The sequence below is a fragment of the Coffea eugenioides genome, chromosome 7 (genome assembly GCF_003713205.1).
Source record: "Coffea eugenioides isolate CCC68of chromosome 7, Ceug_1.0, whole genome shotgun sequence".
NCBI classification, from domain to species: Eukaryota; Viridiplantae; Streptophyta; class Magnoliopsida; order Gentianales; family Rubiaceae; genus Coffea; species Coffea eugenioides.
The window spans coordinates 4,650,195-4,663,232 of NC_040041.1; the positions used below are offsets into that span (position 1 = coordinate 4,650,195).

General features: G+C 38.1%; 2 protein-coding genes across 3 annotated transcripts; one reads left to right on the plus strand and one right to left on the minus strand.

The window, feature by feature from the left end:
• The first annotated feature begins 2,500 nt into the window (after positions 1-2,500).
• On the plus strand, positions 2,501-8,910 carry LOC113778645 (probable metal-nicotianamine transporter YSL7). 2 transcript variants are annotated; one of them, XM_027324114.1, is made up of 6 exons: positions 2,501-3,188; positions 6,067-6,230; positions 6,484-6,581; positions 6,680-6,814; positions 7,239-7,428; positions 7,506-8,910. In XM_027324114.1, the coding sequence occupies exons 1-6, from the start codon at positions 2,747-2,749 to the stop codon at positions 8,610-8,612; spliced, it is 2,136 nt and encodes a 711-aa protein (XP_027179915.1). In that variant the 5' UTR covers positions 2,501-2,746; the 3' UTR covers positions 8,613-8,910. The 2 variants fall into 2 exon arrangements, with proteins under 2 accessions (XP_027179915.1, XP_027179916.1); XM_027324115.1 differs by lacking the exon at positions 2,501-3,188 and adding an exon at positions 3,816-3,988.
• Positions 8,911-9,351: 441 nt separating this feature from the next.
• On the minus strand, positions 9,352-12,178 carry LOC113778646 (ATP-dependent zinc metalloprotease FTSH 6, chloroplastic-like). The gene is made up of 5 exons (XM_027324117.1): positions 11,449-12,178; positions 10,810-11,350; positions 10,402-10,715; positions 9,967-10,207; positions 9,352-9,867 (listed from the first exon to the last, which is right to left on the minus strand). Exons 1-5 carry the CDS (start codon positions 12,054-12,056, stop codon positions 9,526-9,528), a joined length of 2,046 nt encoding a protein of 681 aa, XP_027179918.1. The 5' UTR covers positions 12,057-12,178; the 3' UTR covers positions 9,352-9,525.
• Positions 12,179-13,038: the final 860 nt, after the last annotated feature.

The window sequence follows — 13,038 nt, forward strand, 5'->3', positions numbered from 1 at the left end:
GAGTATTATTTGAAATAATTACTGTAACACTTTTTGTGAAGTGATGTATGTGAGATAAAAAGGTGATTGAAAATATAAAAAGGTGAATTAAGAAATGTGTTTACGATACAAACGAAATATTATTTGGGATAATTTGCTATCCAAACACTCCTATTGACTGAAGATTAGTACCGGGCAATCACTCAACTTAGTAGTTAACACTAGTGTTTTGATCTTTTCTTAGACGAACAAATTTTTTTTTTTTTTTGGGGGTTGGGACTTGGGAGAATTGAAGAGCCGTAATGATAGGAGCCACCCCCAAAACAGAGTCAGCGTTCATCTACTGCACGTAATCACCCCCTTCCAACTTTGGGAATCGCATCATGAGCGTCTCCACCATATTACGTCGTCAATTTAGAAACAAAAAGAGGCCTTTTCAACTTCTGCTCCCAAATTAGCTTTATTTAGTGGCGACTGGCGAGCCAATGATTGTTCACACTTGCAATCCAAGTTACAAGTGCTTGCCAAGGCTCGCGCTAGTGGTTCAATTTTTATTTCAAAAAAATTGTCGTTTTCTCATAATTTCGATTAGAATCCCACGAATTTGAGATTAAAATATGTTGAAAAACCTTTGATAAGTGATCGATAAATAGTCAAATACAGCCTACTGCCTATTTATATTTGTGTCATATAGCTAATTTCAGCTATAAAGTGTAGGATGTTAAATAAAAAAGATTTTTTTAACGGATATTTAATAGATAATGATTTATGCATTTAAATCAAATTTAATTTATCAAATAAATGCAACTTTTTTTATGCCTTCATTTTTGGTATTTTGCTCTTGAAGATGTGAATAGAATATAAATAAGAAACTCACACTTAGTTTAATTTCCACTTAAATTTGAGAACGTCATTGTAGCACATTGTCTACTTACTAGAGCTTGAAAAGAAACGAAAGGCAAAAGAAACTTGTCAAAACTCATACCACAGCCTCTGTGCCAGCATGTCAAGATTTTGGCCGCAATCTTGGAGGAGAAAACAAAAGAAATTACCTTTACATGTGATGTGACAGACAGCATCTTTTTTTGACAAAAAGAATGTGACAGCACCTTCACGTCACAAAATGCGAAATGACTTTTTAGGGATAATTTCTAAAACCTCCCTTAAGGTTTCAGACAGTCTCACTCCCTTCCCCTGAAGTTTTCAAAATATTAGGAACCTCTCCTAATAGAATATTGAGTCCCACTCTTTACATCATCATAGACAAAATGACTTAAATACTCACACAACTTATCATATATTTCAAATTATTTGGACAAATTTATTTAAATTAGTTATAAATATGGTTAATTGAATTAACGATAATATAAAAGTGCAAATAATATCTAAAATGCCATGAGAAATAGGGCACTAAATTCAGGCACCCTACTATGACTGATGTATGGCATAGAAAACTGCAAGAGCAAGAAGTCCCTTCAATTAGAGCAAGAGAAGAAGAGATTTTTAACCCATATGTGAATATTCTCGCCATTATTGTATAGGATTTAATAGCTCTTTAAACCATATTTTCAAGTTAGTCTTTAAAAATTTTGTACTGAAAAATTGTTATTCTTTGGCAGCTTATGCTGATATAGTTGTTGTTTGTGTATAACAGATTATACTTAGCTGATTTTTTGTTTCTGAAACCTCCCCTAAAATTTCATTATTACTTAATTGCCTAGGTATTGTTCGAATGAAATTATCTCACTACTGCAAGGTTTGAGGGCATTTGTGATATCAGGTTATTTTCTCTCTCCAAATCCTGCTTTTTTATTGTTTATCTTTTTGAATTGGGTAGAATTTAATACTAACTCCTTACTTCTAAGAAAGGTCTTTAATATTTTAGAAACTTCAAAGAAGGGGAGTGAGACTGTAAAAAATTTCAAGGAAGGTTTCTGAAATTATCCCCGACTTTTTTAGATCATATGAATTCCCTCTCGCCTTAATCTCAACTGGTGTCCATATCTTGACTACAATATTGATACTACTAGTTCACATCATAGTATTAATGTGTATTAATCGGTCGAGCCAACTTTTTCTGCCAAGAATTTTCCTACTAATGCTAGATTTATTCAACTACGGAAATGAATTTATTTATTGAATAATCAGATATATTTTATTATTTGATTGTATTATGCATCGTTATTAATTTGATCTAGCTGTGGATCATTCTGATAAAAAAAATGGTTGCGCCGAGAGTTTTGAAGCAACTTGTTGCCTGTCCGTCTTGCTTAGACTTTCAACACAGAGAAGATTCATCCGATATTCATATAATAATAAGAGATTCAAGATTCAATAATATTTTGGTCTGAGAAGTTCCCGCTAGCCACTAGGAGTCTATGACCAGCCAGCCACAACCATTTTTCAGCATCCCTATTTCCCATATATGTTTATCCAATATAAACAATTCCATATTTTGATCTCCAAACCAACCAAACTCTTATCGGCTTGCAGAATACCGTACCCCGTAACGGATTCATTTCTATTCTCCCTCCCAAAGCTCATTTACAGTTTGTGTTTATCACTTCCAAGGCCAACTTTCACACACTCACACACTGATAAAGACAACCCATCGAACAAATACTATTAAAAAAAGAAATACTACTCTATTACTTTATCCCACCCCATTTGGTCAAAATCCCAAATCCTTTATCCATATATACTATATATGTATGCATTGTCTCAGCTAGCAATTGCATCCCATCCGCTGTTCTTTCCATAGTCCAAAATGGATCGCTCTACTAGCGTTTCAAGGCGTGATCCAAATGGTGTTGAAAATGGAGCGCCTTTGCAGTCTGAAGACGATGCCTACAACCATGCCACTGGTAACAAGAAATCAGATGATAGAGTGGAGGAGAATGGCATTGAATCAATAGAGAAGATCTTTGAGTCCAAAGAGGTGCCATCATGGCAAAGCCAGCTGACGATAAGGGCCTTTGTTACAGCCTTTGTGCTGGGAATCTTGTTCACTTTCATTGTCATGAAGCTGAATCTCACAACTGGGATTATCCCTTCTCTCAATGTCTCAGCTGGGCTACTGGGGTTCTTTTTCGTCAAGACCTGGACAAAGTTTCTTGAGAAATCTGGGCTTTTGAAGCAGCCTTTTACTAGGCAAGAAAATACTGTCATCCAAACCTGCGTTGTTGCAACCTCTGGCATCGCTTTTAGCGGTAAATATCTCAGACTTCCAAAATCAACATGCATGTTTTGCTATGGAGATATTACTACTTGTGTTTCTTCCTTTTTTATTTTTTTTTTCCTGGGATCAAGTAGCATAAAGTTATTGTTTGAGGGTCTAAGACTAATTTTTACGTGTCTGAAATTAGAAATCAACCAGAATTAAAGGTAACATTTAAGGGTCCAAGGTTAATTTTCATGTATCATTAGTAGGACTAGGAGAATAAAATGATATTTTCATCTCTGGCGGCGAGTCGGTGGTGGCCCTGGTGCAGAGTTTCGCCTTTTAGGTGTTAGTCACATGTTCCGGCGTGGCCTGAAGAGTAATGATGGGTGGGGAAATCGAGATTGATTGATGGAAATTGGGATGTATGATGAAACCATGGATTATTTGCTTATGCTAATGGAGTCCAATGAAAATCGGCACTTTGAGGGTCCCGAACGTGTGAATATAGAGAGTTTGGGGGACACTGTTGGAGCTTTCACTAATAATTCATTTCATTTAGCGGCATAGAGATATATTTCAATCTGTTCTTTTCTTTTAGTTTAGTGTCAAAATCACCGCTTCCTAATAGCATAATAATGGGAAAATGCTATGCATACGGTTGGAAACTTTTATGCAATCATGTCTTTAATGCTGAACTTTCCGGTTGGAATCTTGGTTGAGAGTTCTTGCTTGCTGCCTTTTCCCTCATCCAACTTGGGGTAAAAAAAGAACAGAAACTTTGCCTTTCTTCACGGGTATCAGTTCTGGCAAATTCCCAAAGTCTTACGGCGGTCAAGATTCTATCTGGTATCCGGTTCTACAAAAATTTGATGGATCCATGTAACTTTTACACGGAATATCATTAAGTAACAGTAGTAATATAAACATCTTTTGGGCTGTCAGTTTTGAAAATGAATCAATTTCTATCCTTTAACGTGAATCTTTCTTTGCAAAGAAGCTCCTTGATTCTATGTAATTTGAGCTACACCAGCTGTGTGTGTGTTGTGTTGCTTGTGTGTTTAGTATCAGCTCTCATCACAGGTGATGCCGTCAAAAGTTCGGCAGCTGGGTGGGAATGACCTTTCACAAGATTCCAAAATCTGCCTGCACTTGTGCAAAATAGTATTGCTTCAAATTTATGAAGTGTTTGGTCAATAGCGTAATCTTTCTATAACCTACGAAATGGTTTGCTTTCACTGGAAAGTTTGGATTAGACTGTTTTATTTAATTCCCTTGTCATATCCCGTGGTTATTGATTACTCTAAGATAGAGCTTAATTTGCTTTGCATGGTGGTGTCAAAGAAGCCATGATTAGGAAAACATTTTCCGTGACTTGTGGTGCGATTGTATATGATGCAGATGATGGAACGATTGAATAGTAAGTCAGTACTTAGTGTGTCAAGATGTTGATGGGTGCATAAAAATAAAATTATTAAAGAGATGAATCTTCTAAACAGTAATAATAATTGCAATCTGACACCCCATCTGTGATCAAGTCAACGCCTTGATTCCCTAATCTATCTATCCCTGGCATCTCAAAACGGCTAGTTCATGTTGCAGACTGGAAAATCAAGCAAAGTTATTTCTTAAGTGGAAAATCAATAAAAGTTTTTGGACTTTGGCTTATTTTTATTTTAGTTGTGCTGTTTTAGTAACTAAACCTTGGTCAGCAGGTGATAGATATATCAAAATTTTGAACTGATGCAGTCAAATCACTTCTCTTTCTATTTGGAACTCTAAAATTTACCTGAAGCAAGAGATTGTGGAAAAGTAGCTGTGCATCACAAGCAACCAGAAATAGTTATTGGTAACCTATTTTGACTGGAAATTCCTGACTAGGACGCAGTGGGATATCGTCGCACGTCAACCTTAAATGAAAACCAGTATCCACTTAATTTATTTTGTATGAAACATCTTTTAACCCAGCATGACGCGCCAGGACCTGTTTCTCTATACCATTTAGCAATCTGAAGGCTACTAGTTGAAAAAAAAAAAAAAACTTTTGGATTTTGTGGGTGACGCTCACCATTGGAGGATGTATATTATTTCAAACATTTTTATTAGGATTGCTGGTTTTTTTTACTTCTTTTCACTTTTAATTGAATATCTTCAGTTGCTAATGTTATGAAGACTCGGACTTGGTGAATGAAGTGTACAAATTTGGCTATACAGGCTATGGCGTGTAAAAACATACTATGTTCACTTGCTAATATTATGAAGACTCAGACTTGATGAACAGAGTGTAAAAACAGGACATCAGTCTTTTAGTGTATGAACTGTTGCTTCTGTCTGCTTCAGTGGGTTTCTTTGATAGCAGTTTGTTCCGAATGAGGGCCATATATTGTTTGATTACCTAATGCAGAATTCCAAGGCAGAAATAACCATGATGACAAGTTAAGACACACACCTGATGTAGAAGTAAAACAAAAAGGCCTGTTATTATTATATTTTTTTTTATGTTTTAAAAGGCCTCTTATTTAAGTAATTTTTTATACTAACAATTCTTTTTCCAAACTCTGACGAAATCCCAGTTTGAAATAGTGCCTAAACTAAGCTGTTAAATACGTTGATGCTAGCTGGTTCTGTTGGTTGTCATCTTGGCAATAGTACAGCGCTGAATGGTAACTTTGTGTCTTTGGACCTTGTAGTAGCGTTACTCGTTAGCTAACCAGGATGCTTGTTACTATGTCTTCTATCAGCAAAATTTCACACAGAAAAATAAGAAGAAGAAAAGGCTATGCAACTGGAAATTACTAATATGCACTAATTCACTGTTCTGTGAGTCCTTGAGTGAAGTTGTATATTCCATTAACACTATAGCTATCAAATGCTCCATCCTTGAACTACCAATACTGATTCTCCATTCCCTGGACTCCAATATGCAGGAGGTTTTGGCAGCTACATTTTTGGAATGAGTGAAGTTGTTGCTAAACAGTCTGCTGAAGATAACTTTGCACAGAACATCAAGATCCCATCTCTTGGGTGGATCATTGGATTTCTTTTTCTTGTTAGCTTTCTTGGGCTATTCTCTGTGGTGCCCCTGAGAAAGGTATCTCTGGACTTGCTCTTTACCTCTGCTTCTGGATGATCACCAAATTCACTTGTCATGTACCTGGCATCCTTGTATTTAAATCTTTTGTCCTGCTATTTCTTTTGCATCCTTGAATAGGGTTCCACTGTCCATGCGTTTTCTTTGTCGATCCTCATATTCCGTCCTGAATTAGCCTCTGCGTTGCCTCAGTATTTTGGGCATCAAAACGTGATCTGCTCATAACCATTTCTTTGTTTGTTAACTGCATCAGATAATGATCATAGACTTCAAACTGACATATCCCAGCGGTACTGCAACTGCTTATCTTATCAACAGTTTCCACACTCCCCAAGGAGCCAAGCTAGCAAAGTAAGACGAGGACCATATAATCTTCTATTACATGTCTTTTTGACATTCATGATCTAATTTGCTTCTCGTACTCTCTTGCTCATAAAATTTTAATGCAGGAAGCAAGTGAGAACTCTTGGAAAATTCTTTTCCTTCAGCTTCTTGTGGGGTTTCTTCCAGTGGTTCTTCACTGCAGGAGACGGCTGTGGATTTGTGCAGTTCCCAACTTTTGGCCTCAAAGCTTATGAAAATAGGCAAGTCCTTGATCTAGTTCTGGCTGAAGGGATCAGAATGAAATTTCTTTGGTGTTTGTTTGCTCAATTAACAGTTTGTCTTGTCGTCAACCATTATTTTCTAAACGAATTTTAATCATCATAAATGTATAAGAGCATATTGTGCAACTTTAATCATCAATTAACAAGGGCATAATTGGGATATCAAAATGTAAGACCACAATAATGCTTACGCTCAAAGGTACCAAGACTCATGGTACTTTAGAAATGATGATATAGAAAACATCTTGCATAGATTAAGCTGTTAGCGCATAAAAATGCATAACACCCTTGGGACCAAAACCTGTTTTTTGTTGTGCAGGTTTAATTTTCTTGTGTCAGACATTCTTGGATACCAATATGTAGCTTATTAACTCGTTTAACCATTTGTTTTCTACGAAATCAGGTTTTACTTCGATTTCTCTGCAACCTATGTTGGTGTTGGGATGATATGTCCTTATTTAATCAACGTCTCTGTGCTAGTTGGAGCAATCCTTTCTTGGGGCATCATGTGGCCTCTCATAGAGAATAGGAAGGGTGACTGGTATAGTGCAAGTGAAAATTCTAGCAGCCTCCATGGAATACAAGGTTATCGGGTAATTTTCTTACCTATGCCAGAAGTAAGCAACCAAAGTACAGATGGTGACCTTCTGTTCATTCTTCTTCTTTATAGGTTTTCATTGCCATAGCTATGATACTTGGTGATGGGCTTTACAACTTTGTGAAAGTTCTTGGACGCACTTTAATTGCCATGTATCACCAAATCTACAAGAAAGATGCTGGTGCTGTTCTCCCAGTTGGTGTTAATAACTCACCTGTCAACTCAGCATTGTCTTATGACGATGAACGCCGAAGGCAACTATTCCTCAAGGATCAAATTCCATTGTGGGTTGCTATCACTGGTTACATCACCATTTCCATAATTTCCATTATAGTTCTCCCGCACATCTTCCCCCAGCTCAAGTGGTATTACATTCTCGTCATTTATATTTTTGCTCCAATCCTAGCCTTTTGTAATGCCTATGGCTGCGGGCTTACCGACTGGTCACTAGCATCCACATATGGAAAGCTGGCAATCTTCATAGTTGGGGCATGGGCTGGTGCCGCCCATGGTGGTGTTCTTGCTGGATTAGCTGCATGTGGGGTCATGATGAATATTGTTTCCACAGCTTCGGACCTCACACAGGACTTCAAGACAGGTTATTTGACCCTTGCCTCCCCAAGATCTATGTTTGTCAGCCAGATCATTGGAACAGCTATGGGTTGTATTATTTCTCCTAGTGTATTCTGGCTCTTCTACAAGGCCTTCCATGATTTGGGAGAACAAGGTTCAGAATATCCAGCACCTTTTGCTCTAGTTTACCGTAACATGGCGATCTTGGGAGTTGAAGGATTTGGCGCTTTGCCAAAGCACTGCCTCACACTTTGCTATGTATTCTTTGCTGGAGCAGTTGTCATCAATGGCATCCGAGACTTGTTGGGGAAGAAGTGGGCACGGTTTATTCCTCTTCCAATGGCAATGGCAATACCATTCTATCTTGGATCATACTTTGCCATTGATATGTGTGTTGGTAGCTTGATACTATTCGTTTGGGAGAAGTTGAACAAGGCCAAGGCTGATGCATTTGGACCTGCCGTAGCCTCTGGATTGATTTGTGGAGATGGCATATGGACATTGCCTAGTGCAATACTAGCTTTGGCAGGTGTCAATCCTCCAATTTGCATGAAATTTCTGTCGAGGAAAGTCAATTCTAAGGTCGATACCTTCTTAGGTTCTTGAAGCTTGTAACTTGAAAAGCTGGAGTCACTTGCACGCTTTATGATTTCTGTGTCCTTGTATTCTCACGTTTTCCTAGTCCGTGTTTTTCAGCATCTCAATTCGAAAGTGTAAAGTGATGTATATAGACATAGTATTTGGGATCAAAGATGCTAGTTTAAAGTGTCGTTTTATTCTGTACCTTGTTTGAAGACGACTGCTTGTAGCCTGACAGTTTCAATGCATGCTAGCTATTGATAGACTGAAATTGCAGATTGGACATCTAGAAATGTAGGCTCTCTCTCTCTCTTTTTCTTTTCTATGGATTGCATGTTGAAACTTTTTAGCTTCGGGGTTCTTAGAAATCCTCAAAAGAATTCTTCTCGTCAGCTGAAGATTATATTTGGCATCCTTTCACTATTTTTTTTTTTCTGCCAAAGAAATATTATCGTTTGGTTTATGATACACTTAATCAAACAGCCAACTTCCACCCGCATGGAATGGCTAAGGCAAATGCACCTAGTTATCTTTCGTTAGCCCAGCCTAAATCTCCACCCTCCCCTCCTTGACGGCTTTACTTTGTTGTTGCTGTTTTTTTTTCATATATATATATATATATATAATTTTGTTTAGTAAATAAAAAAAAAAAGAAGTGAAAAGAAATTGGTGATGGGTTTATGATGACATTCTTTGGACCGAATGGGTAATTTTGGAGCTGTCATAAAATGATAAAATTGGATTTAAACTCGTGGTCCGTATCATATGGAGCTTCAATTGTTTATTGCTACCTGCACAAAGTTATGTTCTTTTTTGGACATTGCTGATGCTTTATATGCTCTTTGTTCATACTTTCTAATTGCATTTCATTCAGTATGCATGTACAATGTGTTGAAGATACAATGTGTTATTCAAGTAAATTTACAAGGCTGGTTAGTACTTAGGCCTCAATCAGCTCGCGTATTGGTTTTCTAGATAGATGATCAGGAGGAATGTCGGTAAACTCTGAGAGCAGAGCCCTGAACTCATCACCTGTCAGGGTTTCCTTTTCTTGCAACACTTCTACTATACTGTCCATTGCCTCCCTGCTATTTCTTATGTGATTCTTTGCAATTTCATATGCTCTTTCAATAATCTGACGCACCGATTTATCAATATCTTCGGCAAGCTTTTCAGACAGGTTGTTTCTTGCCAGCATTCTCAGCACCACATCACTGCTCTGTCCTGCCGGATCAGTCAAAGACCACGGCCCAATCTCAGACATTCCATAAGTTGTCACCATCTGTTATTGGAAAAAAAGAATACCATCAGAGTAAGTTGAATTTGTAAAACTTGAATATAGTTATCCTGATTTCCAAAGAATTAAGTTCTTGAAACATACCTGTCTTGCTACTTGGGTAATCTGCTGCAAGTCTCCTGCAGCACCAGTTGTTATTTCTGGTTCGCCGAATATTATTTCTTCTGCGGCCCTACCTCCAAGCCCTCCAACAATTCTGGCGAAAAGCTGCTGCTTTGAGATCAGTGTTGGATCCTCACCGGGTATGAACCACGTCAGACCACGGGCTTGACCCCTAGGGATCATTGTCACCTTCTGTACTGGATCATGACCCGGTGTCAAGGTCCTGTATTCAGCCAAGGAAAACGATAAGCTCATAATGTATCGTTCATGTTAAACAGGCTAGACGCATGGAGGATCTTGCTTAACATGACTATTAAAGGAAGAAGCTTCGGTCCATTTTTTCATTTTTAGACTATTCCGCAAGAGTAAGATGAGTACATAACAACAGAAATGAGAATCACTGAGTGATGAACTCACGCGCAGACTGCATGCCCAACTTCGTGATAAGCCACTAAAATCTTGCTCTTTCCATCCGTCATCTGGGTTCCCTCCATTCCAGCTACAATTCGATCAATTGAATCATCAATCTCTTTCAAGGTTATCTTATCTTTGCCTCTCCGACCAGCAAGAATAGCAGCTTCATTCATGAGGTTTGCAAGATCTGCACCACTGAATCCTGGAGTCCTCATAGAAATGACACTGAGAGAGACATCCTTGTCGAGTTTCTTCTTGTTGCTGTGAACCTTCAATATTTCTTCTCTCCCTCTTACATCTGGGAGTCCAACACTAACCTGTTAAAACAAATTAAGATTTGGTAACTCCGTTATGATTACCATATTAGTAGTATGTTTCTGCTTCTCAAAGTCACATTAGCATGATTAGTACCTGTCTGTCAAACCTTCCTGGCCTAAGCAAAGCTTCATCTAGAACATCGGGTCTGTTAGTGGCAGCAAGGACAATGACTCCAGTATTTCCCGTAAAACCATCCATTTCTGTGAGCAGCTGGTTAAGTGTTTGCTCCCTTTCGTCATTTCCTCCACCAATACCAGTTCCTCTCTGCCTCCCAACAGCATCAATCTCATCAATGAAGACCAAACATGGTGAATTCTGTTGAGCTTTGTTGAATAAGTCCCTCACTCTAGAAGCTCCCACTCCAACAAACATCTCAATAAACTCTGAACCTGAAAGGGAAAAGAAAGGAACGCCCGCTTCTCCAGCTATGGCTTTAGCCAACAATGTCTTCCCTGTTCCTGGAGGTCCTATTAAGAGTACGCCCTTGGGAATTTTTGCTCCTACTGCAGCAAATTTATCTGGGGTTCTTAAGAACTCAACAACTTCCTGAAAATCTTGCTTTGCTTCATCAACTCCAGCTACATCATCAAATGTCACTCCAGTATTTGGTTCCATTTGAAATTTGGCTTTGCTCCTGTAAGAATATTCCAATAGTTTTCAGTACTAACTTCAACATTTTTATTGCTTACTAATGACCAATACTTGCATTGTAAATCAGAATGTTCAACTTACCTTCCTAATCCAAAAGGTAGGTTTGGACCTCCAGCTCCGGGTGTATTTGAAGAACTTCTCAAGAGGAGAGCGCCAAGCAGTATCAAGGGAAAAGCCAAATTTCCCAGCAAGTCAAGAACGGCAGAGGCCATATTCACCTCCATTGGATGAGATGCAAAATCCACATCCTTCTCTTTGAGCTTTGTCAACAATTCTTGTGGCAATCCGGGCAGCTGAACTTTAACTCTCTGGATTTTCTCCAGTGCAGGATTGTATATCTCAACAATTGCCACAGTCCCATTCTCGAACAAATCCACCTTCTTAACATTACCTTGATCTAAGTACTCTAACAATCTTGAATATGACATTCTACTCGAACCAGCTTCTATTGGACTTTCTGGCTCTGGTCCAGCCCTTGCAGGCTGAGCCAGAGTCCCTCCAACTAGGCTTACACCAGTGCTTTGTAACAGGTTTCGCCGACTAAATTTGACATCAATATTCGCTACTGGAGTTCTGTGACATGTGTTCTCTCTGCTGGAGCTTTTGCTGATCATGGAACTGTCTTTTGGATCATCTTGGCATTTGCAGATGGGAAGGTGAGAGATAGATAAAGATAGAGCAGGAGACATTTTATTAACTGAAAATTTTTTCAGTAACTTAAAGGTAGAGTGGATTCAAAACACTTAGTAGCTGTATGAGGATATCCTGTGTTTTCTGCAGTTGATGGCAGTTGGACAGTTTTGGAGGGAATGATTGTTTGCAGTTTAAATAGGAGAAGAGCAAGATGCTTCTAGCAGCTTTTGGCTTGGCAGTATATGTAGCGTGGATGTTTCTCATCCTAGTCGACTTTCGTTCGAGAAGGATCTGGAGTAGTTTATTTGTCTTGTAGATGACTCAGATGCATGAAATTAAGGATTCTTGATATTCAAGTTGGACCTCAAGAATGACAAACGTTATAAACCCTCATTTTTTTTTGGACCATACACTTGGAAAGGTAAAGGTCTTCCATTGCCAAATTTTTGTGTGGAGAAAAATGTGAAAGACCCTAAAGAGCTCAAGAAAATTTAAGAGCATGTTTGCTTTTACCAACTATATCCCGGATTAAAATCGAATACATATTCATCTCATTCAGCATTATTTGACACACAGTTGTCATAGTTTTGCATCAACCTACGCTTCCAAGTCTTGAGCCCCTAATCCAGAAGTTTGAATAGGAAAAATCTTAAGCCGTGAGTTTTCTGTTGGTGACTTCCCCACCCCCCCCCCCCCCCTTTTTTTTTGGTCCACCTTTGAATTTTCCTGATAATTAGTTTTCTGATATTTTATTTATAATGTTTTAAAAATAATCAATCCCTAGTGTATTCCCTAATATATCTGCTCTCTAATCTGAAACTTGATCACCATCAATTAGAAAAGTCAAAATTGAATCACTTGTTAAAATTCATTGGAAAAAGGAAGAAACCAATTTAAAAATAAAATTCACAATAGCAAAGGGTATTTTCGGTCTCCCTCGGAGTTATGTGACACAAAATAAAAGTTAAGAGAATAAGGTAAATATCAATGCATGCCTTATCGAAGTAAATTATAGTTAATCCAACTTTTCCGTAAACT

Excerpts from the sequence above, each read along its gene's own strand:
- LOC113778645 (XM_027324114.1), top strand. The coding sequence starts at position 2,747 with ATGGATCGCTCTACTAGCGTTTCAAGGCGTGATCCAAATGGTGTTGAA. Across the intron at positions 6,582-6,679 it reads CAAGGAGCCAAGCTAGCAAA|GAAGCAAGTGAGAACTCTTG; the intron begins GTAAGACGAGGA and ends ATTTTAATGCAG. Across the intron at positions 6,815-7,238 it reads CTCAAAGCTTATGAAAATAG|GTTTTACTTCGATTTCTCTG; the intron begins GCAAGTCCTTGA and ends CTACGAAATCAG.
- LOC113778646 (XM_027324117.1), bottom strand. The coding sequence starts at position 12,056 with ATGTCTCCTGCTCTATCTTTATCTATCTCTCACCTTCCCATCTGCAAA. Across the intron at positions 10,716-10,809 it reads CAGGAAGGTTTGACAGACAG|GTTAGTGTTGGACTCCCAGA; the intron begins GTACTAATCATG and ends TTGTTTTAACAG. Across the intron at positions 9,868-9,966 it reads TTACCCAAGTAGCAAGACAG|ATGGTGACAACTTATGGAAT; the intron begins GTATGTTTCAAG and ends TTCCAATAACAG.